The sequence below is a fragment of the Vanessa tameamea genome, chromosome 7 (genome assembly GCF_037043105.1).
Source record: "Vanessa tameamea isolate UH-Manoa-2023 chromosome 7, ilVanTame1 primary haplotype, whole genome shotgun sequence".
In the NCBI taxonomy this organism is placed as follows: Eukaryota; Metazoa; Arthropoda; class Insecta; order Lepidoptera; family Nymphalidae; genus Vanessa; species Vanessa tameamea.
This window is the reverse complement of record NC_087315.1, coordinates 7301415-7322787: the sequence shown is the minus strand read 5'-3', so window position 1 is coordinate 7322787 and position 21373 is coordinate 7301415. Positions and strand designations below refer to the sequence as shown.

The 21373-nt window shown below is 29.2% G+C and overlaps 2 protein-coding genes across 2 annotated transcripts in view; both read left to right on the top strand.

The window, feature by feature from the left end:
- Positions 1–655: 655 nt before the first annotated feature.
- Positions 656–20319, top strand: LOC113401247 (uncharacterized protein). The gene is made up of 5 exons (XM_026641082.2): positions 656–877; positions 15182–15397; positions 15469–18591; positions 18865–19157; positions 19685–20319. Exons 2-5 carry the CDS (start codon positions 15241–15243, stop codon positions 20255–20257), a joined length of 4146 nt encoding a protein of 1381 aa, XP_026496867.2. The 5' UTR covers positions 656–877; positions 15182–15240; the 3' UTR covers positions 20258–20319.
- The window catches only part of LOC113401215 (zinc finger protein 830), a 236018-nt gene continuing 219562 nt past the window's right edge, over positions 4918–21373 (top strand). The window contains exon 1 of the mRNA XM_064215467.1: positions 4918–4931. The gene's annotated coding sequence lies outside the window, so the exon portion shown is untranslated. The remainder of the gene's footprint in view (positions 4932–21373) is intronic.

Here is a 21373-nt window from a genome sequence, read left to right as displayed (position 1 = left end):
AATAACTTCTTTTGCATCCAAATAGAAGTAACAAAACATGAAACTAAGCGTTAGTGGGAGGGTTACTCACAAGAAGATCTTATAATATTTAAATAAAGAACAAGAAAGGTACAGGTAATAAATATAATAATAGGCTAATATTATATTTTATAAAATTAAAATTGACCAACGACTATCAAATGAAATCAATTTGGTTTGATCCTACACACGTGTAAAATTCCAATTTATTCCCAATACATAACTTTCCGTTTGGAAAAAAGGTTAACAATTACAAAAAAGTTCAATTATTTTATAAAATTTATATATATATTTATCTGTGAACGTTTTTTCTATCTTTAAAGAAAGATGATAATGAGTCCAGACTAAATAACACCCATACCATTATTATTATCCTTCTACCATGTTTATTTAACTTTATATCCGTTTTAAATGATTAAAATCTAAAAGATCCTTACGTTAAGCTACGCGTTTATTTAGGCCATCACGAACCTAATGTTGGTGTAGAACACATTAGCGGAGACTTCAAACTAATCAAGAACACGGGCTCGTTCGCGTTGGCGTTACGCGTGTACGATGTTGGTAATTTATTAGCGTTTATTCCCATATAGCAATCTGTAGGAATGCCGTTCTATTACGCAGACTCCGTTGAGATCTCTCCTCCAGTGAGCTGCGGGAGTGGGAACGCGACGGTCGCTCCAGTCTGTTCCAAATACAGTTTCGGAACTATATCGCCGAGATCTCGACGACCGCGCCATTTAAAACCGAAAGTGTGTTTATGGACAAAAGTTAAAAGTTCTTTTTTGGATATTTAAAAGACTCGCTGTGTTTTTGTGGCATTATGGAATTTATTTTTAAAATTGATTACTTAATGGAAATGGTAAGTTCAAAGTTTTTATACGTATAAACAAAGATAACCGATGTTTTATGTTTTCTTTTTTTAGTTACATTTAACGACATTTTTATTCGTTGACTTAACATTTTAAGTCGAAACTGTTCTTGTACAACCTAAGTAAAATAATATTTGATATGTTTAAAAACTTTTGTTATCATAATTATAAAGAACCAAGTTATAGTATAATATTCGACTATATGAAAATGCCTTTTTATTGTTATTATTAAATTGAGTTAAATTATTATAAAAATTAATAAGCATACGTAATAGCATAAATGGTGTTCGAAAAAAAAATCGCAGTCAATTATTGCATACTCCATTCAAATATATAATTATTTATATAAAAGTATTTCCATATTGAAAGAAAAGTAAAAATGAGTAGCCAATAAATTCTTATACGAGAGGTTCGTATATTTCAAAATCGACAAGCCGTCGCTCAGCACTCCTCGGTGGTCGTTTATTTCCCGGGCAGGATAAGCGCCATTTGTTAGATTCAAGCGAAAACAAGACTGAGATACTTTATTTTATGTTTTATGTTAATAAACTCGCCTCCTGTTTACTGAAATAGCATAAAAGTTTAAGCGATAATCCTTGTAACCTCTTTTGTATTAACAACATTTATATTAAAACTAGAGTTATGCTCATTTATAAATGTTGTTAAACTAATTATAAAATATTTAAAATATAAAACACAAATGTATATAATATAATATACAAATTATATAATGTGCATTATCCTTGTGACCAATATTTATTTATGTTTTTGGTGTAATTCTATTTTAATCCATCCGCTTTATGCATTCATTTAAGAATGCAAACTTTTAATTATATTACAAATTGTAGATTATCAATTTGTTCTTGTTCATTTCTGAAAACAATACGTTAACTCTAGTTTAGCTTTATAGAAGAAAATAGCAAATTCTTGTTATTTCAAACATATTAGATGAAGATCAACATTGGTTTTATAAGGATACTATACAGTATACTATTCTTAAAATAGTAATGTCAAATACATTTATATTTTTTTGATCCAACAGAACTCTAGTTTCGGACGGCGGATTCGCTTGCGTGTGTGGATGGGCGGGTGTAGGCGTTAGGGATAACCTAAGCGATTTCAGGTTATAATTTATGTCTGTGCCAAATTTCATTAGAAATCCGTTCAGCTGTAATTAAATAACAAACATCCATCCAGTCAAACTTTCGCATAGTAAGTAAGATACGCCGGATTTATATTATGTTATGCATTTCCACGAAAACTTACGTTTTATATTCGTAAAATATTTTACACATGGTGTCCCCATGGGTATTTCTATCAATGAATTTATGTATGTCCCCCTGCCATGTAAAAATAAATATTTGGGAAACTGCTAAACTTGATTTTGGTATCTTTTAAGATTATTTATAATATAATTATTTTGTTGTTTATACTATATTCCCTGATATGAATACAATTGCTCGACTTTTTAATCTCGGTTTTTTTTATATATTACGTATAAGTCTATAGAATTATAACCATTTGTCATAAGCACTGTCTGTCACTTATATTGAGAATTGAATGATATCATAGCGCAGTAGAGCGGCCGGCGCTGTCCTCTTCTGTAATAGGTTATTTGATATTTTGACTGGAGCGTAGTTTCTCTTGCGGGACGTATGCTGTCGTGCTCAATTTAATTACGGCTATATCGAGCTACAAATAACACTGTGGTTATATTATTTTTTGATAAAACTTTACAACATAATATCAATTTTTTACAAAATTTTAAGATAAATAAACAAATTATTATTTGTTTATTGTATAATCTTAGCATTTGTGTTAGCTTGAATTGTAACTAAATAAATCGGTAATATTGTTTGAATAATCGTAAATAACGATGCATTTAAGTAATTTAAATATATAAAATAACGTTATTTTAACATACCATATCGGGTGAAACATTTTATCTAATTAGTGCACAGCTAAAATCCATTAAGGATTTGAGCCCACGCAATCCCAACGTCGATAATGTTCCTAACTTCGCTGGGACATTGTCCTTGCCCACTACTTATAGGAATATTAATAGTGGCTAACCTTCAGGCGTTCCTACCAATGCGTATATTTTAAAAAAGTATATTATTTGATACATTAAGTAAAGTATTATTTTTTAAAAATAATAGATGTATACTACCGCCTATATAACAACTAACTACTAAATTTTACATCCACAAATCCAACAATTAACTTACAACTTTTTATATCCCATATACATCTCTCAACATTTTTTCCAACCTGTTCTACCAATCGTTCCACACGTTAACCAACCGCTAATCCTCTCATTCAACTAGATAGTTGATAGATAGCAATCGACCTATTCTATCCCCCCATCCACGCGTCGACACGAACGCTTCAGCTGGTTCACCTCATTTTCTTTCATCAAGCAAATTCAGTAATATCTTGATTGAATATGTCGTCATATATTATTATAATCTATATAACAGGTTTTATAACTAAGTTAATAATAAATATTTTGAAATGAAACAAAGTGTAATATTTATATTAAGTAGTGGTAATATTCCAGCAAAGCGCAAGAATAAAATTTATTTGTATATTTTATGTATACAGTTCGCTCAGGCAAATTTTCAGACAGACTAAAAAATCATCCAATTTATTATGTACGGATATGACAATTTAATAGTTTAATCATGGGAAGAAATAATAAAGACCAATAAATGTCCTACTGTTTCATTTTAAGAGAGAGAGATTTTTTGGATTCCATTGTCAGATGACGGATACACTACTGACTGTGAGATGAGTATATATATGCTATATATAATAATATAAGCTTATCATCATCATCATCATCATCATCATCATGATGCAATATAATGTGCATAGGATAAGTACGTACAAATTTTATTTAGCTAGATTTATTTTTCTTAGTCCTTTAAAATAAAATGCATGAAATACCTTCAACCGGTATCCGTACACGGAACAAGGCAATCTTTGTAATAGGCTCTCTGGAATAATTTATTAAATTGTTTTGTAAAAATTGCGCAAATTCTAAATAAAATAAAAACACTCTTTAAAGAAGAAATCTTCAATTTAAAACTGAAATCAAAAACCTTTGAAAGGTCTTAATAAATATTAATTAAATTTATCTTTATTGACTGGACTTTTCCTATCGATAAACATTGAATGAGCATATTAACATAGGTATCTATTATCTATTAATAATAGGACTCACTCATCATCTGTTTGACTTCCAAACATTAATAATTTGGATTTCTTGGAAACGTGAATCTCGTAATGTATACGTAAATTATTTACTTTATCAGATCCCTTTTATCGTGTCATACTTTCGAGAATGACAAACTAATATATAGGTTTTAGAGATAAGACAAACGCGGCGCACGTAAAACGCACGAACGAATATGTAAATCACAGACTTCGTCCTATCGATCTGTTCGAAGTGTCATTCCTTTGAACTCGCTGAGGCAAAAAAGTGATCTTATACGTTTTTAAAATTAGGCAAACACAACGTTAAGATAATTTAAATATTAAGTAATCCTTAACACCTATGGCATTTATTTGGCGTTTATCTAATAGTCGCTATTTATAACGAATCATTGAAACATTGAATTCTTAAAAGTATTGTGTAATAATATTCAGTTTCGACAGATAACGAAGGCTTAATTTAGTGTGTTTGTTTTCTAGAACGATTTATTAATAATTGCATTTTCTAATAATTTAATTTCGAAATTTCCGCAGGCTAAACTATGTATTAATGTTTAAAATTCATATATTAGCAATTATTTTCACTTCTCATAATAAGTTATATTAAATATGTAATATAGTATTATAATAGGCATAAGTAAAAATATTAAATTTTAATATTACTTAAAAAAATTAAAAAAATCATTCCCTGGGGCTCATTCTCTCAATATAAAAGAACATGTCTACACGGGAGATTACTCACGGTCACAGTGTAACATTCTTTCAATTTAGTAATATTACTTTGGTACAGTCTCTCGAGACTAATTATCTTTTTTTTTTATGTAAAATGTAATACATTAGACAACGAAATGAATCTTACTGCAGACCAATATCGTGATAAGTACATTGACTATAAAAATGTAACATACACGTTTTCAACATTTCAAGAGTAAGATACGAAATGAATTATTACAGAATTGTAATACCGCTCATTGGTGTAATAAAAATTGTTAAAAATCGTTTTTTAGTGAGATATTATTAAATAATTAAAACATGATAATTAAAACGATGACAACACCTCTCATTTTTAGATGCCTCAAGTTGATGAAGTGTAGGAAATTCAATACGTACATTGTGACGTTTCCTTTAACAACAGTAAACCTTACTCTATGAAAATATTTTAATTTTTTTCTTTTATTGATTGTACCGACCTTTTCTAATCTAATGCGAACCCAAAGCATCTAAAACAGTTGAATTAACTTCTTACTATTGTTTATCTTATATTTTGGTCTCCGAAGATAAAACCACATTTTTTTACCGATTTAAGCTAAACTGGTGACCTATCTGACTACTAAGAATACTATTATATATTTTAAAAGAAAAGTAACTGCCTATAAACATCCCACTGCTGGACTAAGGCAGGGAGCCTTCTTGAGAAGAAACATACTTCAAGTATGTTGCAAACCTGCCCTAATGTGTGATTGAATGGATGGATACACGTGACAGATTCTCATATGCCATATCCATGTTCCTTCGCCGCTGAGTACGAGATGAGTTATAAGATAAATTAAGCACTTGAAAATGCAGTGGTGACTCAAAATGATCGGTTAGAATTCATGTCTTCCTACTTCTGAGCCATTCGCGGCTATAACTATATTAAATTAAACTTCCTTCGTAATACAACTACAAGATTCGTTCTGCTGCTTCACGTTCCAAACTATCATACAGATCATATCAAAGAAAATCCTTTCTAATTTCTTTCACAGTGAGGATTTGGCTTTGGAACTTTCTACCCATTGACACAAGAAAAGCAATCACTAAAAAGTAATTTAAGTACAAGGTTAAGACTTTTTCTCGCGCTAAACCGTACATAACAATCTCTGTTTAAACAATTTCTTCCCTTATGTTCCCCTTGACTTAAGTTAATTTGCTTTTTTTTTCTCTTTTTATAATTAACCTGACTGTTTATTGGTGTTATCTTTGTTTTAATTTTGTACTATGTTTACTATAGTGTTTTATTTTATTCTCTGTTCAACTTAAGGTTAATTGGAGGGCTTAAATTAAAAAATATAGAAATTAGATAGTACATCTATGATATCCATGTGAATATTTTTTTAAAAGCAAGTGAAATAGTAAAAATATTTTATTGTGTTTTAAGAACAAGTACTCCAATGATAAGACAAAAGTACTGAACAAAAACATTGCACTCAATATATAATACAGGTTTAATCAAACAAAAGGTAAATCATTTAAACAAATAATCGAATTCGTTAATCGCTTATAACGAAGCTGATGTGTACAAACTCAAAGCAATTTTATGGAAATTTGTTGACATTGCACGTCCGCTCATCTTTATGTAGAAAGTACGTCACATCGAGATGAACAGTATCAAGTGTGAGGCCTGAGGCGATGAACCTGAATGTGTTAACTGATTGCCCAAGTATATATGTACATGCTATATGTATAATTATACAATAATAATATTACATATCGTTGCAACAGAATAGTTTTATTTTTTATTTTGCCCCAAAAAAATTTAATGTTTTAGGGATTTATTACAAAGTTATACATTTAATAAATATATATTTATTATAATAGCGCAGCTATTGTCGTATCATTAGCAGCCTGTAAATTCCCACTGCTGGGCCCTTTGAGGAGAAGCTTTAGGGCATATTCCACCACAATGCTCCAATGCGGGTTGGCGGAATACACATGTGGCATAATTTCGTTGAAATTAGACACATGCAGGTTTCCTCACGATGTTTTCCTTCACTGCCGAGCACGAGATGAATTATAAACACAAATTAAGCACATGAAAATTCAGTGGTGCCTGCCTAGGTTTGAACCCGAAATCATCGGTTAAGATGCACGCGTTCTAACCACTGGACCATCTCGGCTCATTGTCGTATATACACTTCAATATATTTTACATTCAACAAAGATAAATATCGTATTAGACTTTAATTTATGGCTACTTAATTTTGTATTTTCTCAACAGAACGTTGTGTACATAGCACTGTTTAAATAAACTTAGCGCCAACAATTTTGCTTTTATGTAAACGACAGCGGTTACTGTATGCGTTTAGTTAAATTGCCAAAATGTAAACATAATTATAATTATTCTTTTAATTAAGGGGCAAAGTGTTGAAGTTCGTTACAAATTGGTATTATTAGGATACCGCATTTCCATGTACATTAATTGGTATCAAGCACATGTGAACCTAACCAACTTAATTAGTTTATCCCGCAACTAAAATGAACAATGAATTCTGACTATAATATAAAGTTTGCCAATCAATTATTGTTTCAGAGTCTCTGTTAACTTTAAACAAATAGTACCTAATTCGGATGACATAAAAACACAATTCGTGTAATAATTATTTTTAATACTATATAACATAAACCTTATAGTTATATTATTACTCAATATATAACAGGATATGCAATCATTTATCATAATCTAAACGCATGTTTTCAACACTTTCTAATATACCTATTTAGTCCCCCATCCTAGTGAGAAGCTTGTGCTAGGAGTGAGTTTGTTGAATACATGGGAATATGTTTGTTAAGTTATTAGTATTTCATAATATACAGTATTCCTAGCATAGACAACTTTACACTTTAAAAACATAAAATACAAATTGCCAGGCCGGCCATTGTATTTGATACTATTCTGTTCCAGTTTGAAGGGTTAGTGATCCAGTATGATTACAGGGACAAGAGTTTAGATCATAGTTTCCTTGGTAAGAGGTATTGGCGATGTCAGGAAGCGTCAAAATTTCTTGTCTGTGACCACTTACCATCTGGTTAATTATTTGAATATCCATCAACGAATGATATAAAAAAATGCAATTTTTTTTTCTTATTTTTAATACCACTGCTAAAAACCTAATTTTAAAACCACTGTTTATGACGTAATAATTTCTTCATGTAAGTACTGACAAGAATTAATTGGGCCACATTTGCAAGTAGATTACCAACCTAAGGGCTCAAGGGACGGGCCATTTGTCAATGTAATCATCTTTTCATGGGTCTGAATAGGTACTATCTTAGGTAGGGAAAATATAGTATATATTGAATTGTGTAAAAGATTTCCATTTTATTTGAATATTATAAAAACATACTATGGTCAATTCTGGTTAAGACTATATCGAAGTAAACTTAATAAGACAGTCACTAGTTGACATTAAGAAAGTTATTATGGTAATAAAAATTGTTTTGTTTCTTAAATTATTATATAATTGCAAAGAATGATCATCTAACATAAAATCAAACTACAAAGTCATACTTATATCTCAAATATCGTCTTTAAATGCCACCTCTTGTTTTACCGAGCCATTGTTTTAGGCACATTTCCACCGTAATATTTCTGACACCGGAGTGTCATCTACTTGTCACGTAAACGAAACAAACAGCAACTTTACCTTTAGTCGTTCTGTTAAATATTAATGTTATCATTTTTATAGCTTTATTGAATACCTAAAATCTCTATACTATTCTACTATACTATATCCTAGCTCTTATATATTTTTAGTTTACATTAATTGTAAAGTTCCCAGTGATTCGGTATGTAGATTCTATTGAGAATAGAATAAAGTTTTAACAAAAAAAAATAACAAACGACTCCAAAAATTTACCTGCACTGAAACTAACTGATTAGATATTGTGGTGTATTTAAAAGTTTTTAGTTTAAGTTTGCATATACAGGCAAATGTTTTAGGCAGGTTTTTATTTGATTTGATCTTTTTACTTTTACTGGTAAATGTTTCTTATTGATAATGAGGTATTTTATTGTTTTATATAAAATAGAGATAAATGATGATACACCTAGTTTTTTACCCTTATAGTTACTTTATTTTCTTTTAATTTACATTGGACCAATCTTAAATTACAACTTTTGGGCTGCCCGCGAAGTTTTGCGTTTATTCAAAAGTTTTTTTTGGAATTGCGAGACCTACGACAGGTTTTGTTTTGATTACGTTTCATTGTAAACTGCAAGTTACTCATCTACATTCGGCGCCAAAATGATGAAACCTTATTTAAATTAAATTTTAAGTAAAATAGTTTATATATATAAATACATCAGTTCAGTTTGAATTGGAGTTTGTCGATAACAATTTACTTTATTTTTGTTAACGTTTTTCATTTCTTTTTCCTTATACAGCCGTAGTACCGGCTCTTTAACCGGCTAGCAATCTTTGTCCGCTCTCTTAAATTAGTTATAATCAATTTAGTAAATTGCAATTAAGAATCCTCTTTTTTTTGCTGTACATCTACGGCTGGAGCTCTTCAAAATGGGACCGTATAGTAAGAGATAACCGTATAAAATAGAAATTATGACTCAATGCTTACATTTTTTTAATAATTAAATTACATAGGTATATAAATTATTAAACATAATTCGCTTATATATTATAGGTTAAAATCCACGAACACTTGCCCCGCTCTCTTTACCAGCTTAAATTTAGCTTAACCTTTTAGTATGTGTGGCTTAAATCTAGCAACTGAATTTTAGACCACTTCCACCCAACAGACTGTGGTCACAATTATGTACAGTCTAGTTTACTAAATGCTGTTCGTTTTAGTATATGTATTAAATAAAAGCATTTTTTTTTTCATTAGTTTATTTTTATTCTATGAACTTATTTATTATTTACTAGATGAAAACCCTTCACTCGGATAAAATAAATAAAACGTAAAAAAAATATTTTATCATTTACTTTTCTTATAACATATAACATTTTCATAAAGGTTGTGATTATCAAACATAAATATTTTCTATTAAGGTGATGAAAACTAATAACAATAATTCTTTACTATTATACACAAAGCTCAGTCAATAGTATTAATGTTTCGAATTTCGAAGGTTTATTTCGCGGTAGTTGCGCAGTTACAATTTTCACACTCACAGACTACTAAGATACTACGTCGCGGTCTTTTTTATAGGAGTCATTGTATGAAGGTTCTTAATGTAGCATATGGACAATAAATATGTAATGGCTGCCAGGAGAACATAACGTGATTTTATTTCACGAAATATCAAACAATCCGAATTTTGCGGATATAAGCACTCATGTGTTATTGACTCAGAATTGTTATATTTTAACGATCTGTAATTTATTGTGGATAATTTTCCATCGAGTCTACCACATCCCTGTGAAAACACTTTCGGAACGCACCCGTTAACGTCATGTCATTGAATTTTGTGGATTTAATATCGAAGTATCTCAATTATACGAAATTTGCGGCTATATATTATCGTCTAAAAAATCATTATTTTTTTAACGATCCAGAACTGTGGATAGTTATCGATGTAGTCTATCGTAGACCTGCACGAAATTATTAATATAGATTTGTTATAGTATTAGGTAATAATATACGTTTTAAAAGATTTTTTTTTTTCTTATATTAAATGGAAATAATTTCCATTTGTTTTTGAAAGATTAAGAAACATACGATGCGTATTTGTACACTTATATTAACACAAAACATTATAAATCAGCTAAAACCAGCTTCATGTAGAGCAAGTTGCAGTTAACATGACAACACATGTTAATCAAAAAGTGACACGTCTTTTAATACTATGTACTCAACGTATCGGTTTCTTTATTAATAAATCAGCCTAAAACAATAATATTACCTTGCAATATAATACACTATTACAAAAATATATCTTCTTATAAGAATGAAAAATTTTGTAGGATTAATAAGAAATATAAAATATGTACAAAATAAAAAATACAACAAATAAAAAAAACGTAATACTTCAGTATTATAGTTTGATAAATATTTCTGAAAGCTACAGCGGTTGTCGCTGTAAATTTCCATGTCATTGAAGTTGTCATGTTATGTAACTGTCTAGATTCTCATGGAATGACCTATAGGTGAGAATTTACCTGTATTTGTATGATATCTAGGAATCGCAAGGATTTGAGATTTGGAATCAAGTGTGTTTAGTAGACAGGATCTGGGCAAATTTTACCCCTGTAGGAATCTAGTAAAGCCTTTATGAATTTGTGAAAATCTATTAACGTGATTTGTGTAATTTGGAATCAAACCTGGCGATGCGTATACAATTGTAGTGTGGAAGTAAAATTTCATAATAGCCGGGTTGCCTTAAAATAATAGCTTGTTCTCATAACAGAATTCCTAAATACTTTTTATCTGTGCTTTTTAAAATGCTATTCTTTAGCCAAGATAACTCCTCACTTTATTCTACTTTAAATTAATTCTAAGATAATAACTTAGAAAATCTTATGAAGTTCAGTATTTAGTGAGTTCATTTTTCCGATATTTAAATCATATTTGTTATTATAACATTTTTGAAAAGTATTAAGTCGTATTATAGTAGCACAACTTTGCTCATTCTTTCAATACGCTTATTCAACTTCTGATGGAAAAAAACATTCAATTATATTTACTGTACTTCATATTTTTTATCCTTATAATATACCAAAATAAGCCACATCCTTTGAAAATCTGTCCATTTGTCTTTTGGATATAACTATCCTAAATTATGATAAATTATTATATTCAATTAAAAATATACAGTATGTTCGTTAAAAATGTATACTATCTATCTTTTTATGAATTAATAGAGTCTTAAGGACATATTGATAAAATAAATTGGACATAGTTATATAATACGGAAGGATGGACGCCATAATATATTTTATTACAAAAACAGTATTAGGTATGTGGCTATAAGGCAAGAGGAAGGCTAAAGAAAAATGATGGATTGTATTAAGGATTATATTTGTAAGATTACAGTAACTGGAGATATGACTAAAGGATATATTGAAATAACAGAGTGCATTGACCCCAAATAATTGACATGGAGGCAAGCGACTGATGATGATGATGATAATGACAGCCATTTCAGCCGAGAATGACAAACTTTAATTGAATCTTGATTATATAAATAAAAATAATGTCTTTAGTAGTACGCTCTTTTAATACGAGTTATGAATAAAAAAATAATAAATCGTACTAAAAGAATATTAAAGTACTAAAAGGAAAAATTTACATTTAAGTTATAACGGGAAAATAGTTAGGGAATAGGTTTCGATGTATTTATATCAATGTAAAAATATGTGTAGGTTTTTACGAGATAATATTATTATTTTTTATAAATATAAGTTTTTATTTACATAAGTACTATTAACATTAAACTGTCGCGGTCATGATTTATACTGTGATGATTTTAATTCTTATTTGCATACAGTTAAGGACTTTAGTTGACGTTAAGGAATTAAAAACATATACACCATTGTCTAAATCAACGCACAAAGTCGAGTTAGCAACGCGTGTACGATGAAGTAATAAACTCGTATTACATAGTATAAAGTTAAAAGTTTTATTCAAATTACCTAACGGTTAGAGGTTTTGGCAGAACATTTATTATTTTGTCAAAGTGAACCTCAAGTATGCTTGTGACATATTGGGAAACAAGGGTTAGGTAGTAAATCGATCTCATAATTACATACGAGTAAGTTAACCTATAATAGGCTAAGTTACATATTGTATCATTGGAGTATGCATATCAAAAGCAGTATGTATTACAGTGCAATTATCAATATTTTTTACTAGTGTGAACCGGCTGTTAATCAGTATAATTACAAGTACAAGGGATATATCATATTAAAGCCCAGGGTTGACAGAACATTTATGATCTATGGAGAGCTTTAAGGCTTTCGAGCTTTTTCTTACAGTGGCAATGTCTATGTCCTATGTACGAGAGTTATAGGTATCTCACCGTGTTATTATATAAAAGATAAGAATTAACTAAACTTTAATACGTGAATAAAATATATATTACACCTAAAATATTGGTTTAATTAAGAACAATTCTCCATACAATTAATATTCATATAATACAAATGCAATGTTTACTTTTTCCATCACATTATATCACTGATTTATAGGAAATTGATATAATCAAGCATTTATATAAATTTTCTCTAAATCCAAATATAAAAATCAAGGCGATTTGATCTATAGCTCATTAACTAGTGAGTTAAAGAGCAAAAATATATCTTATGAAAATTTTTCAGCTTATAATAACTTTTTATTAGAATAATAAATATCTATCCCCCGACGCGATGACGACTCTTGGAAAATAAATATATTTGAACTTACATAATACATGTGACGATAATAATTATAATAAGTTTAAAATTTTATTTGTTAATGTTTAGAGTTTATTTTTTGTGTCGGGGGTTTTTAAAATTTGTAATTTTATTTTTATTTTGACCTTTTTAAAGTAGGTATAAATATTAAGAAGGTATTTATAGTGATTAGTTCGTTGAGTTAGTACCATAGTTAGGTACTAGGTATCATAGGTATAAATATAATGGTAATCGAGCCTAATTGATCCCATTTTATTTCCCACCTTCGAAATCTAAACCTTACCCTATCATGTCATATTTGAGGCCATGTTCTCGGTACCAAATTTCGAATCGATAAGACATATGGAAGGTAGTCAGATACCCTGATCAACTATTAAAGAGCTGATGATCTTCAAACGGCTGATCAAATCATGGTTACCTTACCATACACTTACAATATCATTGAAGTAACACGGAACCAAATTTCGAATCGATAGGACATATGGAAGTTGTTCAGATCCCCTCATCAACTATTAAAAAGCTAATGATTTTCAAACGGCTGAACAGATTTTCATGAAAAGTGGCTAAGAACGCTCGGGATAAAATTATCTATGACACGAAAAAAACTAAACGAAAATCGGTTCATCCGTTTGAGAGCTACGATACCACAGACAGATACACAGACACGTTAAACATATATACCCTCTCTTTTTGCGTCGAGGGTCAAAAACTGGTGTCAATTGTTATAGTAACGTTGAACGAGATATTTCATAAAAGCTGTCATTATATGCTATAAATAGATTCCGAAGTAAAACAACCCACACAAATTACGATTTTTCTATACAAAGTTATCTCGCCAAAATCTTAATACCCAGATTTTTACAAAATATAATTTTCGTAAGGCATCAAAGTCCTTTACAGTTTAATTAAAATTAGCAATCACAAATATCCAAAGTTGAAGTCATTCGTGTTTTTTATAAAATCGTTGGAAAGTATATATTAACATCAGTGGAATCACGTATAGTGTTTGATAAATGTAGTGGATATTTTAAGTGCATAGTTATAAATCGTAAATAATTTAATAAATTGACTTTGCAAACGTACCAAAAAAATATTTATAAAAATACTTTTAAAGTTCCCAAAAGACATGAGAAATCCTATAAATATATTTTTAGGCTACTTCATAGTATTCGTTTCTTATGCTAGTAAATAACGGACTAATTTTACTACAAAAAATTATTTGCTAGATGTTTTTAAGAATAATAAATTTTAAACATAAATCCTTTGAGTGAAATGTGTGCGGTAGTGTTAAATTAATATATATTAGCCTCAATGTCCACATCATACGAACACAAATTTATTCGGTAAATATTTAAGTCCATTATCCAGACGGCTTTTGTTTATTCTTAAAGAAACAAATGGCACCTAACATTAATAAAGAGAGTAATTGTGCATATCTACAGAAACGACGATTAATTAAGCCCCTTGGAAGCGTAATACTTTAATTAGAGAGCAACGCCAATTCCTTTGTGTAATTATAAAAGTTTGAAAAACATCTTCCTTGTTTATAACCCTTTAAATTAAAATCAATACGAAAATGTGATGTCATTTAGCTTTAATCGTGTATTGATAATGCATATGCATTTATTAATGTATACTTAACAACTTTATTGTTTTCAGAACAAAATACTTCACTATCTAAATATATAATAAAAATCTACTGTGTATGTTCTATATTATTATAGTGACTGCTTATTAATTTATATACACATATATTTTTAAATAAACAACTTTCATAACAGTTGGAACATAAGAATAACTATAGACCTTTATAAAACAGAAAATAACATTTTATATAAAATTGTCCAACATTAACAATAATAAAGGCATTTTCCGGTTTTTGAACATATAATAGGATATAAAAAGGTTATATATAAAAAATATTGAATTTTCGTACCTAATATTTCCTATGTAATATTGTTTTTGTTATAGATTGGTGACGTCCAAAAATTTGATGTTTTAAGAGAAATATGTTATTGAAATGATGTTTAATGAACATGGGCATATTTATTCGATCACGGATTGTGAAATGTGGTATATACGCCTTTTTTCTAATCGTCCATATTCCGATACTGCAAGGCGAAGAACATTCACACTGCCCGAGTTTGTCAGATAATCCTATTTGCCCGTGTTATAAATTTAAAGAAGGTACGTTTTATAATATAAATTTTAGTTATTAATAATAGAATTCACTATACATTTTAATTATATCGTTTCAGGATTATTTTTGGAGTGTCCCAGTGCTACTCCCAGCGTAGTAAAGAATGTTTTAACAAAGATAAAAGGAATTATTCATTCGTTATCAATATATGATTTGGAACGTTCAACGACGGAATTGAGCAGCGATTTTTTTCCTTCACACGTAAAAATTAACCATCTACAAATTACACAGTCTGGTGTAAATAAAATTAACCCCAATGCTTTTACATCAATACGTGATTCGCTGGAATCGTTAAGTGTAATTGCCAGTAAATTAAGCAAAATTCCGCACGAATCGTTCTTTGAACTATTTAACATTGAAGCGCTTGATTTTCAACTCAATGATATTAAAGATATTCAGGCATATACTTTTAAAGATCTAAAACTAAAAAAAATTAACTTGAGAGGTAACAAAATAGCTAATATTTCTGATTATGCATTCCAGAACTTAGATGAAACCTTAAATGAGATAGACATGACTGAAAATTTTCTGGAAATATTTCCTTTACAGCCTCTTGGAAACTTAAATAAACTAACAAACCTTAGATTAGCTTGGAATAAAATTAACTCAATTCCTGGAGACATCAATGTTACTATACTCAACTTATTAAATTTAGATTTAAGTTCAAACTTGTTTACAAAAATAGAAAAAAATTGGTTTAAGAGTATGCCTAATATAAAAATGTTAATTTTTTTTAGTAATGAAATTCAAGAAATAGCTGAAGAAGCGTTTTATTATTTAAGGAATGTAGAAATAATAGATTTAAGTAGAAATAAAATTGTAAATATAGGAAAAAATACTTTCAGCAAAAACATAAATGTTCGCTCTATAGATTTAAGTCACAATCATTTACATCATATAAACGGTGTGTTTAGTAATCTCAAGCACCTTTCTGAGGTATTTTTATCGGAAAATAATATTCTCGAAATACCTAATGATGCCTTCAATAATACAGTGGGATTAAAAGTTCTTAACATAGAACATAATGCTATACAGTTGCTTCGTCCAAACTGTTTCGAATCGTTACAAAATCTAACGCAACTTCACATGGGATCAAACTTTTTAAAAATACTTCCAAAAAATATACTCACCTTTAATCGTAAACTTGAAATTATAAGCTTAGATAATAATAAAATTCAAGAATTAGATGATTCAGTGTTTGAAAATTTGGTCTCCATAAGAGAAATAAGGTTGCAAAATAATAAATTAAGTCATGTAAAACGAAATGTATTTAGCCCACTGCCAGAACTCTTAGAATTACACTTACAAAACAATGTAATTAAAAATATTGATTCACATGCTTTCATTACCCTACGGAAGCTACAGCATATTAATTTGCAGGGTAATAATTTAACCACGATAGGCGATGTATTCCCAAATCGAAATTCTTCATTAGTATCTATCCAACTAAGTGCTAATTACTTATCCTTGTTGAAAAACAGCTCCCTTAGAAGTCAAACGAATGTACAGATTATGTGGCTAACACAAAATAGTTTAAAAGTTTTGACAACTAATTTGTTTAGTGACTTATTTAATATACAAAGATTATATTTAAAAAATAACAGTATTATGCATATTGAAAATAGAACTTTTATGCATCTTAAGAAAATAAAATACTTAGATATAAGTAATAACAAAATTAGTGACATAAGTAATGAAACATTTTATAATCTTGTAACGTTGGAAGAACTGTTACTGAAGAATAATAACGTTAAAAATGTGGCAAAGGATGCATTTAAGCATTTAATTAAACTCAAAACACTAGATTTATCTGAAAACAAGATTATTTTTCTAGATTTCAATATTTCTTCTTTACCTATTAAGCTAATACGGCTCAACCAAAATTTTATATCTTTGATAGATGAAAAATCATTACAGACGTTACCAAATTTAAATGAAATTGAACTCAGAAACAATGTACTGACTTGGGAAGATATTCTTTGCATCCAATTACCAGGATTAAAGTCACTTGTTATTTCTAATAATAATTTTACGCATTTAGATAACAAAACTTTTTCGCACTTACTTTCGCTACAATCACTAACACTGGAAATGTCAAACATATCGCAACTACCTCCTGCCTCGTTTTTTAAAAATCAAAATTTACTAAGAGTTAATCTGGCTCATAATAACTTGAAGGACTTAAACAAAGATGTATTTGCTTACACTACAATATTACAGGAATTAAATTTGAAGGGTAATCGCTTTACAGACTTCCCGCACGTTGCATTATTCAATATTACTTCGCTCGAGGTTTTAGATTTATGTCACAATCAATTGCAAGGCATTGACTTCTTTAAATTAGTGGGTTTGCATAATTTACGGACTCTTAATGTGTGTGACAATCGCATTTCTGTATTGAGTGGTTTTAAGTCTCCCTCGCTTAAAAATTTGATATCAATAAACTTGAGTCACAATATGATAACAGTTCTTCCACCGAATTTCTTACAGCATTCAGTAGGATTGAAAGAGATAGATCTATCGCATAATTTTTTCAAGCATATTCCTAGTAACGGTATGTCAGAAACAACTTTTCCAAGTGTAACTGTATTAAATATATCTTCAAACTCTATAGAGCAATTGCTGCAAACATATCCAATCAAACAATTTCCACTTTTAGAGGAATTAATTGTAACCAATACAAATTTATCTATTATAACTAGTAAGGATTTTGAAAACTTTAATTCTTTAAAGAAATTAGTGTTAACACAAAATTTTATAACAAGACTCTCACCTAGTGCGTTTATGAAATTGCATAATTTGGAAATATTGGATTTAAGTATGAATAAATTAGAAAATATTCCCAGAGAGAGACTTCAAGGATTATACTCAGCTAGACTGATAAACATTTCTCACAATACGATCAGAGAGTTGGAGGAGTTTGCATCTGATTTGCAGAATTTACAGACATTGGACCTATCTTTTAATCATATCACGAGAATAACTAAAGATGTTTTTCAAAACCTTCCTAGTCTCAGCGAACTCTACTTAAGTGACAACTGGCTATCAACAATAGTATCGGATATATTTTCAAAGTCGAAAAAAATTTCATATATTGACTTAAGTCGAAACTACTTTGAAAAGATACCATTCAAGATGCTTCATTCTTTGGAAATGCAAATTAAAAAGATCGCTTTTGATGGTAAGCAGTACCTTATTATTACTTCGTGACTATTACACAGTTATAATGAATATGATATTCATATTTAATAATAATAATAATAGAGTATAATATATACATTATCAAATAGTAAACATCATTAAGGTCTTAATATTAAAAATGTATAAATACATCAAATCAAATCAAAGCCTTTTACTATCATACAATATACACAATGAATAATAATAAATTATAAATTAAAAAAAAAACCTTTTTGTTGAAAATTTAAATTTTAATAAATGTTTTCTTTCTCAGATAACCCTATGACTTGTAATTGCGAATCCCAAGACCTTTGGGTATGGATGCAAGATCATTACAAAATTGTTTTACAAGGAAATACAAAATTACGCTGTGAATATCCAGAAAATCTTCGTGGTTACAGATTTTTAGAACTCCCGTCTCAGAAACTTTGCGATGTGCCTGTCGTAATCCGTATAGCCATACAGGACATACAGACGTATTCTGTTTTAGTTTCTTGGCAAAGTCGCAATCAAAATGGCTTAAATGGATATCAAGTAGCGTACTTTCGGGAGCAAATGCCAACAATCGTAAGTAAAAGCAGATAGTGATTATTCTTATTTTAAACATAATAAATAAAACTTAATCTTTTATTTGTATGTACGTTCCAATGACAGTGTTAAAACTATGCCTTTATTGTTAGCGACAATACTATTTAATTATTTCAATTAAAATTATTAAATATTACATTAAAACATTACTGGTAACAATAAAAATTAAGAAAAATCTTTTGAAAGAATTATTTCATACATATTGAAAATAATGTAATGTAAGGGTAGCCTAATCGTTGATATGTCACGCCTAATTTAAATATATGGAAAATATATTTAAAGTAGGTAGACCAAACATTACACCAAACATTTGAATACAACGGCTGTGCATCACTTCAATGGACCATAAAAAATATTTATGACCCACGCTCGAGGTTATTGTGTTTGTACTGTGAATCCGTTTAAATCTTCTATTAACAATGGTTTATATGACCTACAAACTTTTCCAAAGATTAATACAAATGTGTTGAACAACCGCTATACATACTTTACTTCGTTTGTCACAGATAAGAGGCAAAGTTTTGAATTCGACTGCCAGAACAACGAGATTAAATCATTTGACACCAGGAGCGCGATACGTAATTTGTGTTATCGCTGTCGGCGATTTTGGAAATAACGCAGCATCTACGACGCCCAATGCAAGAATAGCGTCTCCAACTATAGGAAATACAGGAATGAATTTGTATGGTGATGAACAAATTTTCAATAATCTGCGATCGTATATGAACGATTCTTACATAAGTAAGTGTACTAGTGTAAGTACGATTGAAATATTTAGTGCAGCGCTAGATAGTCCATTTTCAAACACTTACATGGGTATTGCCGAAATGTTGACAAGAAGACTTAGTTTGGTTGTGGGCTGTTGTATAGGACTTTTAGTTTTTATTGTACTAGTGTCAGTTTTAGGATATATGAAGACAAAAAAACGACCAGTCATACCCAAAGATGTTGTCCAGCAGCCTCCTCAATATATTTCATATGACAATTTTACTGCAACGAATGTCGAAGTTCAATCAACAGATATAGATATAAATACTATTTCTAATAAAACGACAACACAATTTAAACCATGTGAGTAGATACTTAGAGTAAGAGATCTAAACATATTCTTATTCCATGTCAAAAATAAATCATGCAATTGTATATATACGTTACTTATAGCTTAGTGATCAGCATAAATACTTTATAGTTTTATCGTCCATCGGACTGTTGAAGTCTGACTTTATAGTGAGCTGGCAAAAATTTATAAGCACTCAATAATGAAGATGCGGTTTCTAATAACCTTAATAATGTCATTACACAAATGAAGTGTAAATTCTGTCTTCATCTAATAGCTTAGAAGATGGAAAGAAAATACTTCCTGTTCATACAAACTAAGTTTAATTTTGATCGATAACATTTAAAACTGTATGTCCAGTAGCCCAAAAAAATGTTGCTTTTTAATCTGGTTAACGGACACTAGAAAAATTTAATGTAGTTATAAAAAAATATTATTTTACTTTTATAATGAGAATTTTTGTAATATTACTTACTGTTTTATAATAATAGTATAATTTTAAGGCGTAAGACGCTTCACGTTTTTATATTTCAGTATTTTATTGTACCAAAAATTGTGAACTATTTTTAATTCTAATTACAAATATAGATAATGTATATAAAAACTTGCCAAATTAGTAACGAAATGTATGAAAACCTTTATATGCTCTATAATATTTACAATTTATTTGACTTATGAGTAACAATCGAATGTTTATTGGGACTTATTAATAAGACTAAGTTTTAAATGTAAGTGTAAACAAAAATATCATACTTTAGTATAACAGTGTAATACCATAGTTAGAATAGACTACTGTTTTAAAAATGACAATCTGTTTAAAATAATAATTGTAGTGTTGATAATAAAAACTTTAAAACTATTTTATTTTTTGCTTATAGTATTGTAGTATTTATTTCGATGTAATAAAATTACATAAGTCCCCTTGCAAAGTCTGACAATACGTTCGGTTTGGCACATATGATATATACAGATATTCGAAAAATTTCGATCAAACTTTATATTATAAGTAACAAAGTATTTATTGCCTATTTGCATGGCGATGAAATACATACATTTGCAGAACTATAAATAAACATTTAAGTTACTAAGAATTTTTCTTTTGTTATGTCTGCAAAGTTCCATAGCCTTTAGGAGAATT